The sequence below is a fragment of the Protopterus annectens genome, chromosome 3.part1 (assembly GCF_019279795.1).
Source record: "Protopterus annectens isolate FY-2018-M chromosome 3.part1, PAN1.0, whole genome shotgun sequence".
Lineage (NCBI taxonomy): Eukaryota > Metazoa > Chordata > Ceratodontiformes > Protopteridae > Protopterus > Protopterus annectens.
The window spans coordinates 1,316,863,814-1,316,880,617 of NC_056732.1; the positions used below are offsets into that span (position 1 = coordinate 1,316,863,814).

Sequence of the window (16,804 nt, forward strand, 5' to 3'; positions counted from 1 at the left end):
ATACCATTTTCATAAATTCTCCATACAGTAGTAGAGAATCTCCGATGTTCCACCTAGTCAAAAGGAAGCAGCTGAAAAGCTGCTAGAAAAAGTCATGCAGAAGGTCTCCCCAAACCAGAGAGGATCCAGAACTTAATCAGGATTCTTCTTAGTGCCAAAAGACGGGACTTGAGACCAATCCTGGATCTCAGCAAACTAAACCAATTTGTACAATATTCAAGGTTCTGAATGGTCACGGTTCAGTCCATTCTGCCCCTACTAAGAAAGGATGATTTGGATGTGCACGATAGATCTTCAGGATACATACTGTCACATCAAAATGAGCAGGTGCTATGGAAGATATCTGCACTTCGGCTGGGAGCCAGTCATTACCAGTTCAGAGCATTGCCCTTTGGTCTCACCACAACCCCCAGGATGTTCACCAAATGCATGGTGGTGATAGCAGCTCATTTGAGACTGCTGGGATTCTGAGTGTTTTCTTACCTAGATTACCAGCTCCTAACTGCCTCAATAATCGGGCATCTACACCTACAAGCAAGTGACTACTTTCTCCAGTTGTGTGTCTGTCTACTGTTTCAAGATGCTCTCCCCTCTGGGATGGCTGCTGTTCAGACGGACAATATGTCCGTAGTCTGGTACATCAATAAACAGGGAGGAACCAAGTCTTAGCCAATTTGTTGAGAAGCAACGAGGGTGTGGTAATGGGGGATCTCTTCCAGACATTTTCTAATAGCAACATGCATACTGGGGAAAGCCATTGCGATTCTAGACAGGTCCATTCTGATGCCTCATGAGTGGTCTTGCAATATTAAAGTGGTGGAGAGAATTTTCTGTTGATGTTGTCAACCATGCTGCGACCTATTTGCTTTTGTCCTCAATAAGTGCAGCAGTTTCTTTGGCCTGGTCCCTCCAATAGGATAGTCACTGAGAGGTGCTGTACTCCAAGATTGGCCCTCTGGTCATCTTTATGCTTACCCACCGTTACTTCTCATCCTCAAATTTCTACAGAAAGCATACCGGTTGAAGAGCACAGTTATCCTCATTGCACCCTTTTGGCGTAGTCAGATTTGTTTCCCCTTCCTCTGGCTTCATCTTCTACATCCACTCTGGATACTGGATCCCTATCCAAACACCCATCTCACCTTATGGGTATACCTAATTTGGACATAACAAGACTAAACAGACTACGTGGTTTCTCCAGTTCCACTGATTGCTAGACAGCCAAGGCTTTCTAGGCCGGTCCATCATAATTTGTTATCTTCTCAAAAAGCTTTTACTAGAAAAATTTATAAAAGTAAATGAAAGGGATCTGTGTTCTGGGCCCATAACAGGGATCTGGACTCTCCCCTTTCTGCCCCTGTATTATCTGTACCTGATTTTTTGCTTCAGTTTTTAATGAAGGGGCTAGCTTTTCTGCTGTTAAGGTCCAGCTGGCTGCCATTTCAGATTTCCATCTAGGTGAAAATAATTCTACCTTAGCTTCTTCTAAATTATGTAAAGCCTTTCTCAAAGGAGCTTTTCTACTTAGACTTCCACTAAAGAATTCCGCTTCTCCTTGGGAATTAACTATTTTGCTCCAAGCTCTGACCCAAAGCTCCTTTGAAGCTCCAGCAGATAAGATATAATATTTTTATCTTGGAAGACCATTTTTCTAGTTGCTTTCACCTTACCTAGATGAGTAGCTCCTAATCTCCTTACCTGGTTTTCCACAAAGAAGGGCTATCCTTGTGGACCAACCTGGCATTTGAGTCTTAATATTAACCAGGTCATTAAACTCCCCGTTTTCTTTCCAAATTTCCTCAAATAAGGCAGGGTAAATGCTCCATCTTTTGTATGTGCATAGACAGCTTTGTTTATATCTCCATAGAACCAAAGATTTATGGAAAACTGACCAGTTGTTTGTATCCTCTCAACTAACAGATTGGGCAAGTCAGTTTCCAGAGTTTCACTGGCCAAATGGTTAACCAATTGTATCTTCTTTGTTTATAGTACAAGAGGATTCTTTGCCTAAGGAACCTAGAGCTCATTCCATAAGGTCTGTGGTGGTCTGTTAGCTTTTTGGTCAAGGGTGTCCATAGATGAAGTGTGCGGCTGCCACTTGGTCCAGTGCTCATGCCTTTATTGCTCGTTACAAATTAGATTTTGTTTCTAGGAACAGAACTGCCTTTGATTTTGCAGTACTTCAGAATATCCTTCATAAGGACCACCCAAGGTTCATCTTGCTAGGGACTGTGTCCCATCAGTTGAGGAATAAATGAAAATGACAACATCAGATAAAAAAAAGTTATGTACTCACCGTACCATTACATCACTTGTCCATTTTCATTTTTCCTCAACTTCCCGCCCTCTTGACCCCTCCTCTCTGTGCTCCAGGATAGGCCTAAGAGTTTCAGTTTGGGAATGGTGGTTCCTTGTTTGGGCTCCAGCTCTTTTTTTTTTCCCTATTTTTATACCTTCTTGACTTCTATTAAGATATTGTGCACTGTGTTCTTTGGACAGCAAATCAATATGTTAGCTAGGCAGAGCATTATGGGTAAAGGGAGGATCCTGAATTTGAATGTGAGGTTCTGGTAGAAGTGGCCGAGTTGGATCTGAAACCCATCAGTTGAGGAAGAATGAAAATGGACAACAGAGATGTAATGTTATGGTGTGTACATAATTTTGGTTCCGAGTCGGCCTTATATCAAGCTTGCGTGCACCAAAAACTCTTGAGCTAAGCTGCTACCTACAATGCCCTTTGCTCAGTTACGTCAGATCTTGTTTGCCGAGCAGCCATATAGCAGCGTTTCACCGAGCTCTCCAGCTAAGTGCTTTTTTCATATACAATTACAAGTTTTGTAAAAGTTTTCTCATTTTATAATCTGTTCTTGATATCTATATTGCTTCAGCACTACCCACAGGTATTTTTCTCTCACCAGTTTGATAAGTTTGTTTGGGTGAAGAAATGGTTATAACTAAGGAAATTATTCTTTTGAGCCGAGATACAGGATTTGAACTGGCTTGACACAATAAGACCTTATTGAAGTTAATGTTATTTGGTACCAAAAAGAAATTACAAGAAAATGGAAAGCAAAATGTATTGCCAACATGAACGAAATTCTGTATATTGCAAAGGACAGAAAATAATTGGAGTTGGGATCTTTAGAAATGGGAAGGAATGGATTTCATAGAAATAAATGGAATTTGTGGAAACAGGACATGCAGAATAATGTTCTGGAGGAGTAGTGAGGTTTAAGGGAAGGCAGGAATTTTGCAAAGTATGCAATTCTGGATTGAATGAAAATTGTTATTCAGAATGTATATATGGTATACTGCATGAGATTAACAAAGGAAACTGTTATTACAGTAAATTTTCTGCTGATGAATGTAATACAGTGTAACATTAAAATGTAATGATTTAATAAAGATGGTAAAAAGATGAGCTTTGCAAATAAGTTTGCAGAATAATGCTTTTGCTGTACTTTTTCATTGTGGGCTTCTCTGTATATATTGTCAAACAGATCATAAATTTCTGACTAAGACACTGGCTGTATAAATTACCATAAACTCTAATCATTGCCCCAAACTAGGGCTAAAATGTGACTTTGTTAGTTGTTGTTATGAATGTTTAGAATATAAGTAGGAACAGAGCCATTTTAATTTGCTTAGTTTTTAATTTATTTATTTGTCATTTGTTAACTGGGTTGGTCTTGGTCTGGCTGGCTGTAATGACTGCAACAGTGAAACACGAAGAACATAGTACAGTTGGGTACACGTACCTTAAATGTAGATGTTTGAGTGTATTCACTGTTGCAGTCCAGGTTACCCACCCGCCACCTCCCTTATTTCTGCTGGAACTTATCTTTACTTTTCTGATCTATACAACCTATGTTGTGTATTTCTTGCAGATGAAGACAGAGTTTATTTTGGTGCATGTATGTTTTATATATATATCTAGCCTACCTTTTTGGGGGCACCTGACATCTGGGGCAAGAAAAACCTGACCTGATGTCAGGGAAGGGGCGACAGCAACCGACGCAGGACCCAAGACTTTGGAATTCAGGCCGGCTGAGGGCAACCTGCCAGCAGGATTACCCGAATGTAATGACTGCAACAGTGAATACACTCGAACATCTACATTTATGGTAAGTGTACACAACTGTACTGTATCTACACATACAATCAAATATAGCATTTAAAATATGTAAGCAAGAGGGAGGTAGCATTCTGCATAGATAGATAATTGTTTGTTTTCGTTAATGTATGGCAAGGCCAAACAAAAAAGTTAAATATAGAAAAGAACAATCGTGTTTCTTACAAGCACAGGAAGCTGAAATGAGAATTCACTAGTTTCGAGTGGGAAAATGTTGACTGTTTAGTGTAGACTTTGTGAGACTAGCATTTGCACTGCATCCTGTGTCATTTTTGAGAATGATGTCTAGTCTCTGTGTGACAATGGAATGGTTTAAGGAAGGATTGTGCATTCATTCATAAAAATTTTCCCTTCCAGCAATGACCTATATTGAGCTCAATAGCAGCAGTGCTGCCATTTCAAAGGAGAGGTAAATCAAGTAATGAGAAACTGTTTGCCAAATTCATGTAATGAGGTGTGTGTGCGTGTGTGTTTGTGTGTGTGTGTGTGTGTGTGTGTGTGTGTGTGTGTGTGTGTGTGTGTGCGTGTGTGTGTGTGTACAAGTATACACATCTATATATTACACATACATATATACTTTGTTCATCTGCATGTATCAGGAGTGTAGTGTGACTTGGAAAAACATCTGTTACCCATTTTATTTCTATACTGGTTAAGAAATTCTTTGTTTTCAATGAGGGCAGGGATTGCAGTGTAGGAAGACCACCAGACGTAAGGTGTTGCCTGGTTCTCACTTGCCAAGGGCAGTTGACTGTTAGTAAGAATGCACTGTTTGTGTTCATGCATTAACCACATTTTCCATTATTTTTACAGAGCTATTGAACAGGCTGGCATGATGTTAAAGGTAGGTACCTAAAGTTTTTGTGCTGAATATCATAAGTGTTAGCTAACAGTTTTTCTTAATATCATCTAGTTATGTCTGTGTTGAGAACCTGTTTTATTTATTTGTCATTTGTTAACTGGGTTGGTCTTGGTCTGGCTGGGCAGGTGCCCTTTTTCAGCAGAGACCCGAGGAGAAAAGCTCCAATTACAGTAAAGCATTTTTACAATCAAAAGGGTATTTACAAATACAATCAAATACAGAATTTAAAATATGCAGCCAAGAGAAGGTAGCATACTGCATAGATAGATAACTACAGAGATCCAGGGAGAAAAAGCTCCCATTACAGTAAAGCATTTGTACAATCAGTAAGATGTTCTTCGTATTTCACTGATGTCCTTCAAGGATGCATATGCAGTCCTTACAAATGGGTTGTCCTGTCGTCAGGCAGCCCTTCGGTCGGCCGGATTCCAAAGTCTGGGTCTGGCCTCGGCTGGTGTCGCACTTCACCCGACGTCATAGCTGCAGTTATTCGGGTATAAAGGCATCAGCCGACGCCATTTTCCTCAGTCTTTCTTGCCGCGTGGCGCCCGAAGCAGAAGCTGTTCGCAAGTGCCGGTCGGTCAGAACCAGAGATTACTACTACCGAATACTACGAAGACTTCTAAAAAGCTAAGTACCCCGTTGGGGACTCTTTCTTGCCTCAGCCGATGTCAGAAAAAGTGAATAACTGTTTAACTTGTGGGAAACAAATACCTCATAAAGATTTCCACTCTTACTGCTTACCTTGTCTAGGCCCAGACCACGACGTCGCAGCTTGTCTAGCCTGTGCTTCTTTTAACCGGCGGACGCTTAGACGTCGGTCGGAATTTGCTGAGGAGTTTTTCGGCTCCGATTTTGCTTATATTATGCCGTCGGATCCTCCGACTTCACAAATATCTAAAAAACGCAAGGAAAAGGACCGACACTCTCGGTCCACGGTTTCGGCCGAAACCGCGGTTAAGCCAACCGCGAGTGTCTCTGTTTCGGCTGAAACCGAGCAAGCGGTTCTTCCTTCAGCCGAATACTTTCCTTCTACCGAGGCCTCTTCCAACCTCGTGGAATCGGCTTCTGAAATCCCACCTGCTGTTGCAGTTTCTCAGGAATTATCAGACACTATTCCCTTGGATATTTCAACCCCTGCACGTGGAGCTGCTAGGCCACCTGCAGCCATGTCCATTAAGGCCTTTGCCAGGGCTAAAGCAGCCAAAACTACTAAATCTGTGCCTGCTAAGCCCCCCTCTCACAGGCCTAGCTCTAGTTCACAAATGCTTAGTCTAGCAGAGGATCTCATTTCTTTAATCCGAGGATCCCAACCTCAACCAGACAGGGCCTCTCACCCTCCTCCAGAGAAGAGGCCTAGAGCAGAGCCCCCTGAGCCAGTGTCTACAGATGATTCCTCTGATGATTCAAATGATACAGACCCTCCAGAGGCTCCATACTCCCCTTATGAAGACTCTGATGCTGAAGAGTCCATCCCTTCTGCCTCTCCGCCTGAGGAATTTTCTTTTGGGGAAACCTTGCATGCTATGAGGGAACAATTTCAGTGGCAGGGCCAGGATTTTTCAGACTCCAGAAAAAGGCTTAGAACTTTTCTGCATTTACCTCAACATAGGCCTTTAGCCATACCTCCAGTTCTTTCTGTTGTAGATGATGCATTTAATGATGCTTGTACTGCTCCTGATTCTCTGCCTCCGGCCCCTGTTAAGCCCGATAGATACTACAGGGTCCCGGACACACATTACCACTTGTATAAGGCTCCCTTTGCAGATCCAGAGACTATCCCCCAAGGACCTAAGGCTGTAGCAGCCACCTCTGCCAAAAAAACCCTCCCCTCCGAAAGGGAATCCAGATCCTTAGAGAGATGGAGTAAAAAAGTTTACACTTCTGCTACTCTTTCAGCTAGAGCTTTGAACTGTCAGTTTCACATGATGCAGTATCAAGAATTTTTGCTAGACCAGTTAACCAAAAAAGTGTCCTCAGATGAAGCAGTAGACAAAAAATATGTGCAGGAAATGGTACATAACATTCAACAAGTCAGTAACCATTCCTTAAAATGCGGCTATGATGCACTGGAGGCTTCCTTTAGATCAGCCATGACTGGCACAGTCATCAGAAGGCATGCATGGTTAAAAGAACAGGCCTTACCAGACCATGTCAAATCAAAACTATTAGATGCTCCTATGGATAAGATCAATTTGTTTGGCTCTCCTGCACAACAAGTGCTCAAGAAGATGGAAGAGAAGGCAAAATCTGTCCAAACAGTGAAAGATTTCTTACAGGTCCAACCTCCGAGGTTTAGCAGGAATTGGCCCTCCAAGAATTGGTCCTTTCCAGACTCCTCCAGAACTCAGAGAGGCAGGAATAGGCGTTCAAGAGGCAGAAGCCAATCCAGGGGTGCCTACAGAGGAAGTCAGTGGCAGGGCAACAACCAGCGAGGCACAGACACAGCCACCACCACAACTACAGGTTAATCACAGTGACTTGGCTCTGGCACCGCCTACCAGGGAACAACTACAAGCACCCTTAGGCGGGAAGCTAGCCTTATTTACAACAAACTGGCATTACATCACAAGAGACAAGTGGATTTTACAGATAATAGACCAAGGTTACAGGTTTTGCTTCCATACTCTACCAGGGAAGAGAGGAATGCCAAACCTACCTCCAAATCAAAAGACAGAAGCTCTAAAACAAGTATCCCAATTATTAAGAATGAGAGCTGTAGAGAAGGTACCATCTATGGAGCAAGGGAAGGGATTTTACTCCAGACTCTTCCTGGTACCAAGAAAAGAGAGCAAATGGAGACCTATCCTCGACTTGTCCGCTTTAAACACATTCCTCATTGTTCCAAAATTCAGAATGCTGACCCTACAGCAGCTTCTTCCCATGCTGGGCAAGGAGTCTTGGCTGGTGACTCTAGATCTCAAGGAGGCATACCTGCACGTCCCCATACGACCAAACTGCAGAAGATACCTCAGATTTCTTGCAGGATCAGAGCATTATCAATTCTCAGCATTGCCCTTTGGCTTATCTACTGCACCCAGAGTGTTCACGAAATGCCTGGCATCAGTAATTGCTCATTGCAGACTTCAGGGAAACCAAATCTACCCCTACCTGGACGACTGCCTGATACAAGCGGACAACAAAAACAGGCTAGCAGAAGATTTACAAAGGGTCATTTATCTGCTGCAAGCCCTGGGATACACAGTCAATATAAAAAAGTCAAGACTGATACCATCCCAGAGAATAACCTTTTTGTGTGCAGAGTTGGACACATCAAAGCAAATGGCATTCCTAACAGTAGAAAAACAGGAGCAGCTACCTCTCTACTTCTTGGCCTTAACAAAGCACAACCATCTGACAGCAAGAAAAGTACTGCAAGCCTTGGGCTTCATGGCATCCTGCATAATTTTGGTTCCTCATGCCAGACTGCATATGAGAAAACTACAGTGGTACCTAAGGAATTTATGGTCTCAGCACAAGCACAGCCTAGAAACCCAGATTCCCATTATTCCATGCCTGAAGCAAGAATTCCTATGGTGGGCTCAGGCTTGTCAATCAAACACAGGATTGCCCTTCCACAGTACTCAACCAAGCCAAACCATCACAACAGACGCCTCAGACCTCGGTTGGGGGGCACACATGCTGGACAAGTGCATACAAGGCTTATGGTCTCAAGACCAGCTGCACCTACACATACATCTAAAGGAAATGCTGGCAGTAAAACTGGCAATTCAGGCATTCAGACCATTCCTTCAACAAGGTCTCTTGATGATAAGGACAGACAACACCACAGTTATGTGGTACATCAACAAACAGGGAGGCACACATTCGTATCCTCTTTGCCGGATGGCTCTGGATCTCTGGAATGTGGCCCTGAGCTACAACATTCAGTTAAAAGCAACTTTTGTACCAGGAAAAGCAAACATTCTAGCAGACATATTAAGCAGGACTACCACGGATGCCCACGAATGGATGTTGCATCCGGACATCTTCAAAACCATTACAAGAAAATGGGGGCTCCCAGAAATAGACTTATTTGCATCCCCACGCAATCACCAACTAAAGAAATTCTGCACAAGGACGTACCACCCACTTGCTTGGAAGGTGGACTCCCTATCCTTCAGTTGGAAAAACCTGACAGCATATGCATTCCCACCACTTCCTTTGATGCACAAGGTGCTATTGAAGATCAAAGAGGACCGTCCAAGGATCATTCTGATAGCTCCAGACTGGCCAAGGCAACATTGGTACACATTACTGAGGAGCATGTCTCGGGAACAAATATGGCCACTACCCCTGGTTCCCTTGCTGTTAACACAGAACAACTACAACAATCTGCATCCAAACCTGAAAACTCTGCAGCTGACTGCCTGGAACATTGCATAAGACCAATTAACCCAAATTTATCCAAGAGGGTTAAAGACATTATCCTTGAGGCTCGTAGACCCTCAACAAGAAAAAATAATTCAGCAAAATGGAAAAGATGTCTCATTTGGAGTACTGCAAAAGGAGAAGATGTGTCACTGGTAAACATAGCCAACATTCTGGAATACTTGGCAGAGCTCTTCCCCACAGGCCTGTCCTATTCCTCCATCAAGATTCATGCATCAGCTATTTCAGCAGAATACGACTTGGATCCTCCTGTCTTCTCACATCCTCTGCTCATAACAGTTTGAGAGGAATTAAAAATGTAAAGCCTCCTAAGAAGCCACCATTACCAGCATGGGACTTGAACTTTGTGCTAGAAAAATTGACACTTCCTCCTTTCGAACCAGTAGCAACGGCAGAATTGCAATACTTATCATGGAAGACTGCTTTCCTGCTGGCAATCACTTCAGCAAGAAGGGTATCTGAACTTCAGGCATTAATGGCAGTACAACCCTTCCTGATCTTCCATCAAGATAGTGTCCATGAGAACAAATCCTTCCTTTATGCCTAAGGTGGTCTCCCGAGTTTCTTTAAATCAAGCTATCCACCTACCTACGTTCTTCCCCAACCCACAGAACAGGGGAGAAAGACTGCTGCATACCTTGGATGTACATAGACAATTACGCTACTACCTGGACAGGACCAAGGGAAATAGAAAAACTGACCAGCTACTGGTAGAATATGCAACAGGAAGGGAAGGAAAAGCAATTTCAAAACAGACAATCTCCAAGTGGATAGGAAATTGCATTAGATTTTGTTACTCCTACCATGGAAAGAAAACTCCAGAGAACATCAGGCCTCACTCTACAAGGGCAACAGCCACTACCACAGCCTTCTTACGAGGAGTGGCTACCAAAGACATTTTAGAAGCTGCTACTTGGAGCTCCGTGCATACATTTGCCAAGCATTATAATTTACCTTTATACTCTAGATCCCGAGCAGGTTTGGCCACTGCTGTTTTGCAAGGGATCCTAACTACACCATAACTTTATTTTTCCACCTCCCCCAGTTTGGCTATGGTATTCTACCCATTTGTAAGGACTGCAGATGCATCCTTGAAGGACATAGTACAGTTTTGTACCTACCATAAATGTAGATGTCCGATAGGAATGCATCTGCAGTCAGGATTACCCACCCACCTTCCCCTCTGTGGTGCTCCTAGGGTATTTGCCCATCTTATAGCTAGCTGGGCGAATCTATTATCGTGTATTTGTTTGTATATATGTACATACATGTTTATTTTTTGTGTTTGCTCTCTACTATTTGGAATCATTGGCATTTATCCAAATTTAGCCTTCCAAGAGGGCACCTGGCATCTGGGGCAAGAAACACTGAGGAAAATGGCGTCGGCTGATGCCTTTATACCCGAATAACTGCAGCTATGACGTCGGGTGAAGTGCGACACCAGCCGAGGCCAGACCCAGACTTTGGAATCCGGCCGACCGAAGGGCTGCCTGACGACAGGACAACCCATTTGTAAGGACTGCAGATGCATTCCTATCGGACATCTACATTTACGGTAGGTACAAAACTGTACTTTGCAGTCATTACATTCGGGGAAGCCTGGTCCAGGCTGTTTTACTGTTTTCAAGATGGTGGAAAAATGGTATTGCTCATTGCATGGATCGACTAGTTCAGTTATGCAGCACTATGCTGATGTCAGAGCATCACTGAAGAGTAAAGGATTTATGAGAGGCATAAATTGATCACACCCTTCTAAAGTGGTCTGTCTCTGAGGTAGTAAAGGAAACATGTAAGTACCTAACATATACTTGTGCGACCATCTTTGGATTAGTAATTACCATGGAAATGTAGATCTAGGCTTCTTCCTCACAGGTCAAAAGCCTAGTAAGCACCTGTGAACCTCTAAGGACAAAGAGGCCCCCCCCGCCCCATGATGGCCTCTTCTTTGGAGAAGCCCTAAGGCTCATAAAGTCTATTATGGATTGGCTGTAAGGCAATATTTCCTTCTTTCTGAAGAAACTGCTAAAGGAGTATTTGGAGAAAGGAGGAAGAGCTTTGCTTTGTTTTTGTAGAATGGAAACACACAGGTACTGCACTTCTGTCAACTAAGAAGGTTGATGCCCTCTACAGATTCATAGGTGAGTATACTGACATTCTTTCTAAGCATCATAGAGCCAAGTATATGTGATCTCTTCATTTCATCAGGAACTCCAGAGACTGCAGCATCTTACTGTCTTAAGTAGTCTGAGACTTTGGATAGTCTGGGTAAGGGAATGATCTCAGATGCCAATGGATCCTTTAATTGTTTGGCTCACCTGTCTAGATTCCAATCCCCTGTATTGAATCAGACAGTAAAAAATCTTTCAGCTTCCCCTTAGTTTGAGCTTCATGGATGAGATTTTTACAAGTTTTTATGTTTCCCCTCATGGACTACACTTTGGCCTACTTCACAGTTGGCTGTACGTGTATTGTGGGCAAACCAGCAAACTCAGACATGTGGCTTTACCGGGTGGCAGGAATCAGGCAGGTCATCCTAGATGCCATTTTCTTGGTACGGATCTGTTTGTTCAGCTCTTTGAAGATCTGTTTGAGGATTTTCAGAAGAGGATACATGCCTTCACTACTCTGTAGATGGCTGCTGTGATCCCAGTTGACACCCTTCTTTTAGTGCAGACCAACCCAAGAGAAGACCAGTAAACCCCCTTACAGGCTGAGTGTCAGGCAGACTTCCCTCCTACAACTCTTCCAGCTGAGCATTTCAGGATGTCGAGCCACCAACCTAGCAGCTGTCCGTGATGGAGTGGCTCTACTAATTTGCCTCATCTTGCAGAGATCACAGAAGAGTAGTGGGATCTCGATATGTTCAGTCAACCATATCTTGGTGTTCTTAAGTCCTCCTTAAAGAGCCTTATAGCCATCCCTTCTTCATAGGTAGGTACTAGGTTATTGGCCCTAGGGCCTATATAAGCCTTGCCAAAAATGTACCCTGGCTTTCGCCACCCATGAAAATTATTTCCTGTGCTCCTGTTGAACAGAGTCACAGACGTGATCCCTGGGGTGAATTTCCTATTTCTCATGCAATCATCAAGATTTTTCTTGAAGAGTGCTAATGAGGAGCTTTGTTTGGTATAGATAGGTAGTTTGTTCCAGAGTATGGGAAGTCTCTGGGACAGGAATCTATCCCTCCAGCATGTTCTGCTTATTATGGTGACAAGGTTTAGGTCACTAGACTGTATAGCTTGGAGGGATTTCTTTAAGTGGAGCATGTCCAACAGCTCTGGGTTTTGACATAGCTTTGTATGTTAGGCAGAGATCGCCTCTGAGTAGGCGATATGCAATGGAGTAAAGCTGAAGTTTTTTTTAGATGGTCTGAGTACGGCATCTGCGAGGCCGGTAATCCTCTTTGTGAGGTATTTCTGCAGCCTTTCCAGTTGTAGATGTCTTGTGAGGTACATACCAAAAGGGGCGTTGCACTCCATAATGAGTCTAATGAGTAATGAGTAGAGGGGAACAATGACCTCTTTTTTTCCTGGATGAGAAACCTTTTGTGATGAGGTGTCATGTAGAAGGATTTCCTGACTACTGTGGCGATGTGATTATCAAAGGAGAGACTACTGTCCACCTGTGTCCCAAGGTCTCTTATCATACTTTCGGTGTTGAGTAGACTATTGCCTATGTGGTAGCTCATGGGTACAGAGTTTTTAACAAAGGGGGATGACAGTGCACTTTTTGGCATTGAGCTTGAGGCCATGGCTGTGACACCAGGCATCTGTCTCAGTGAGGCCCTTTTGTAGGATGTCCACATCATCAGGAGTTTCGATTATGGCTCCTAGTTTGCAGTCATCAGCGAACTTCATTAGCCAAAGACCTTCTGTGTTAGCCTGTACTTCAGAGAAGTAGATGCCAAACAGGAGAGGACCCAGAACTGAACCCTGTGGTAGTCCACTTGTCACTGGTCTGAAGTCGGATTTGGATCTGCTACTTTCATAGTGTGGTTTGTCAGTGAGGCAGTTGGCAACCCATCTTGTGACATAGGGATTTATACCTAGTTTAGTGAGTTTATCTATAATTCTAGAGTGGGAGATGGTGTTGAAAGTCTTGGTGAGATCTAGATAGGCTGTGTGAGCCACCTTACCCTCGTCTACAGCTTTGGTGACTGCTTCATAGAAGTCTGTCAGGTTTATGAGACATGATCTGCCTTTTACAAACACGAATTGGGTGGGGCCCAGAGTCTGAAGATTACCAATGGCTTTGTTTATAAGTTCCATGATACGTTCCATGGCCTTGCAGACCAGGCTCATCAGGCTAATGGGGCAGTAGTTCCCGGGGTCTGTGTTGGCTCCCCCTTTGTGGAGTGGGATTAACAGTCGCTGTGCGCCATTCAGTGGGCACAAAGCCTGAGGTGAGGCTATGACTGAACGTGGTACTTAGGTGGGGGTGCCTGCTCATTCTGTAGTTTGTGTAGAACGCAGCCTGGGATGTTGTCATGTCCCATGGATGCTGTGTTCTTGGCTTTGGAGAATGTGGTTTTTACCTGTGCAGCAGTGGTTACAGGAACTTTGCATTCTTCCAGCATAGAGATGGGCCCTTTACGGAATGAGAGGGGGGTAAAGTTAGCACTGAACCTATCTGCCAGGATGTTGGCAATATCAGTTGGTTCTGTATATTTAGTACCATTGTGCTGTAACTCGGAGCAGATCTGAGTGTTGCCATGGAGATTCTTGACATAGTTATAGAATGCTTTGTGGTTGTCTTCAGAATCAGTGGCGATTTTGATGTTCTTCATGTTTCGCTGTTGCAGTCATTACATTTGGGTAATCTGCTGGCACGTTGCCCTCAGTCGGCCTGAATTCCAAAGTCTTGGGTCCTGCATCGGTTGCTCTCGCCTCTTCCGTGATGTCAGGTCGTCAGGGGTATAAAACAAGAAGCAGACGCCATTTTCTTTAGTTTTTCTTGCCCCAAATGTCAGGTGCCCCCAAAAAGGTAGCAAAAAAAAAAAAATTATATATTTAGGTGATTATATGACATTAAGTGTCACACAAGGATCCATTCTAGGTCTCCTATTTTCAGTCTCCACCAACAAGCTTCACACTGCCACCCACCAGGCTACTACCATACAATATGCTGTTGACTCCACACTTGTATGCACTCCTAGAAATAACCCAAAAATCCTTTACAGAGGTAGAACCTTGGCTGTCTACTCAGTTAATCCTCAGTCCCAGTAAAACTAAACTTATGATTTTCTTGCACGACAAACCAACAATCCTCCTGATGTTCTTCGTGTTTCACTGTTGCAGTCATCACACTTGGGTTATCTGCCTGCAGGTAGCCTTCAGTCAGGCCGAATACCAGAGTCTTAGTATTTCTGTGTCTGATGCTGTCACGTCTTCCATGACATCAGGTCGTCAGGGGTATAAAAACAGGCATCCAACGCCATTACATCAGTCTTTCTTGCCGAGGAGGAGCCCGAAGCAGAAGCAGTTTGCAAGTGCCGGTCAGCCGCTACCTGAAATTTTGGGTTTTTGAGTTGATAATCCTGAAGTCTTCTAAAGCTAAGTTTTACCCCATTGGGGATCCTTTTTTCCTGCTCTAACCAATGTCAGAAAAAGTTAATTGTCTTGCCTGTGGAAAGCAAATACCTGTCAGAGATTTTCATTCTTAGTGCGTCACCTGTTTAGGCCCAGATCACGATGTCCCTCGCTGTCGGTTTTGTGCCTTGTTTAACACCTGAACAATAAAATTAAACTTATGATTTTCTCGCACAACAAACCAACAATCTTCCTGTTCCTCTTCATGATACATTCTTCTAATAACACAAACATTTAACCTGTTTCTCACACTAAGCTTCTTGGTGTTACTGTCAATAACAAGTTGAGATCTGACAAATGTATTTCCCTAACTATAAAAAAGTTTTCATTAAATTAGGCTCTCTACAGGGTCAAACCCTTCATCACCAACTCCTGAAGACAGTCTGTTGCCAGAGCACACCCACTGTCTACTCTTTTTTTATGCCTCACCCATTATCACTAACCTGGACAAAACAGACCTGGCAAAACTAGATGCCTGCTACAACAGAACTGCCAGATTCACCACCAACTCTCCTCATAAATCCCATCACTGTACTACCCCACATCAACTAAACTGGCTTGAGCTCCCCAGTTACCTCGCATACATCCAACTCACTATGGCCATGACATTCTTTACCTTCCAGACAGGTGTCCTGCACCCCACAATCTACTTCAACGCCAATCTAATAAAGTACTACGTAGATCTTCTGACAGATTCCTCTCACAAGTCACAAAATGAAACAACTTTTCTGGTGATTCTCTTTACTCCAGCAACATTGCCAGAACATGGAATTCAATCCCCAAAAACATACGTACCACAGCAAATCACCAGCAGTTCAAATTTCGCCTCAAATCTCATCTATCTAATTCTTGGCTCAGCTCCTGCCTTACACCTTGCTGATTCCTCCACCTCCTCCCTTATTGCCATCTTTATAGGCTTTCTTTCTCTACAACTTACTGTTGAATTTTACTCACTCAACCTGATGGGATTTTTTCCATCCCATCTAATTTCCCCTCCTACACTCTCTGACTAGAGCCCCATGTCTATTCCTTTGTGCCTCATCCTTCTCTTTTTCTTTCTTTCTGAACTTCTCTACTACATCCTACTCTTAAGTTTACGTCTCTGTTTCTTATCCAGCCCTGTCTTTGCCTACTTCCCTCCTTCCTTCTCTTGTACAGTCAACTGTTTAGTCTATCCTTGAATATATCTATTTATCCCTTGTTATTCTTGTAAGCTCAACTACTGTGTGAACTTTTGTATTGTATAATGTGTTGTTTGTTTTTTATCTTTATTCTGTTTGGGGTTTTTCCTCCCAGGCCTCCTCTGAAAAAGGTCCTGTGCCCAGTTGGACTTTCCAGGTCAACAAACATTAAATAAAGTAAAATAATAAATTTGAGAGCAAATGTCAAAACATAATGAAGAAATTAAAAAAATTAATACATGGACATCAGAAGGGAGAATTAAAAGTAAGATAGGGAATGATAAGTTTTAAACCTGAGAAACTTTAAGGGGCACCACAGGCAGAAGATGAAAATAAATAAGTAAATCTCTCTCTCTCTCTAGATATAAATAAATATGTATATATATATATATATGTGTATATAGTTGGAGACAGTGGCATTGACAAAAAGGCAGGAGTTTGAGCTGGATGTGGCAGAATTAAAGATGTTAAGATTTGCACTGGGTGTGACGAGGGTGGACAGGATTAGGAATAAGTATATTAGAGGGTCAGCCCATGTTGGAAGGTTTGGAGACAAAGCCAGAGAGGCACGATTACTTTGGTTTGGACATGTGCTGAGGAGGGATGCTGAGTATATTGAGAAAAAGATGCTAAGGATGACGTTACAAGG

The 16,804-nt window shown here is 43.1% G+C and overlaps 1 protein-coding gene across 2 annotated transcripts in view; it reads left to right on the plus strand.

The window, feature by feature from the left end:
• NAPG (NSF attachment protein gamma) overlaps positions 1-16,804 on the plus strand; it is a 975,476-nt gene that overhangs the window by 377,224 nt on the left and 581,448 nt on the right. For both annotated transcript variants that reach the window (XM_044067357.1, XM_044067358.1), the window contains exon 5: positions 4,946-4,976. In XM_044067357.1, coding sequence (XP_043923292.1) covers positions 4,946-4,976 — 31 coding nt within the window. The remainder of the gene's footprint in view (positions 1-4,945; positions 4,977-16,804) is intronic.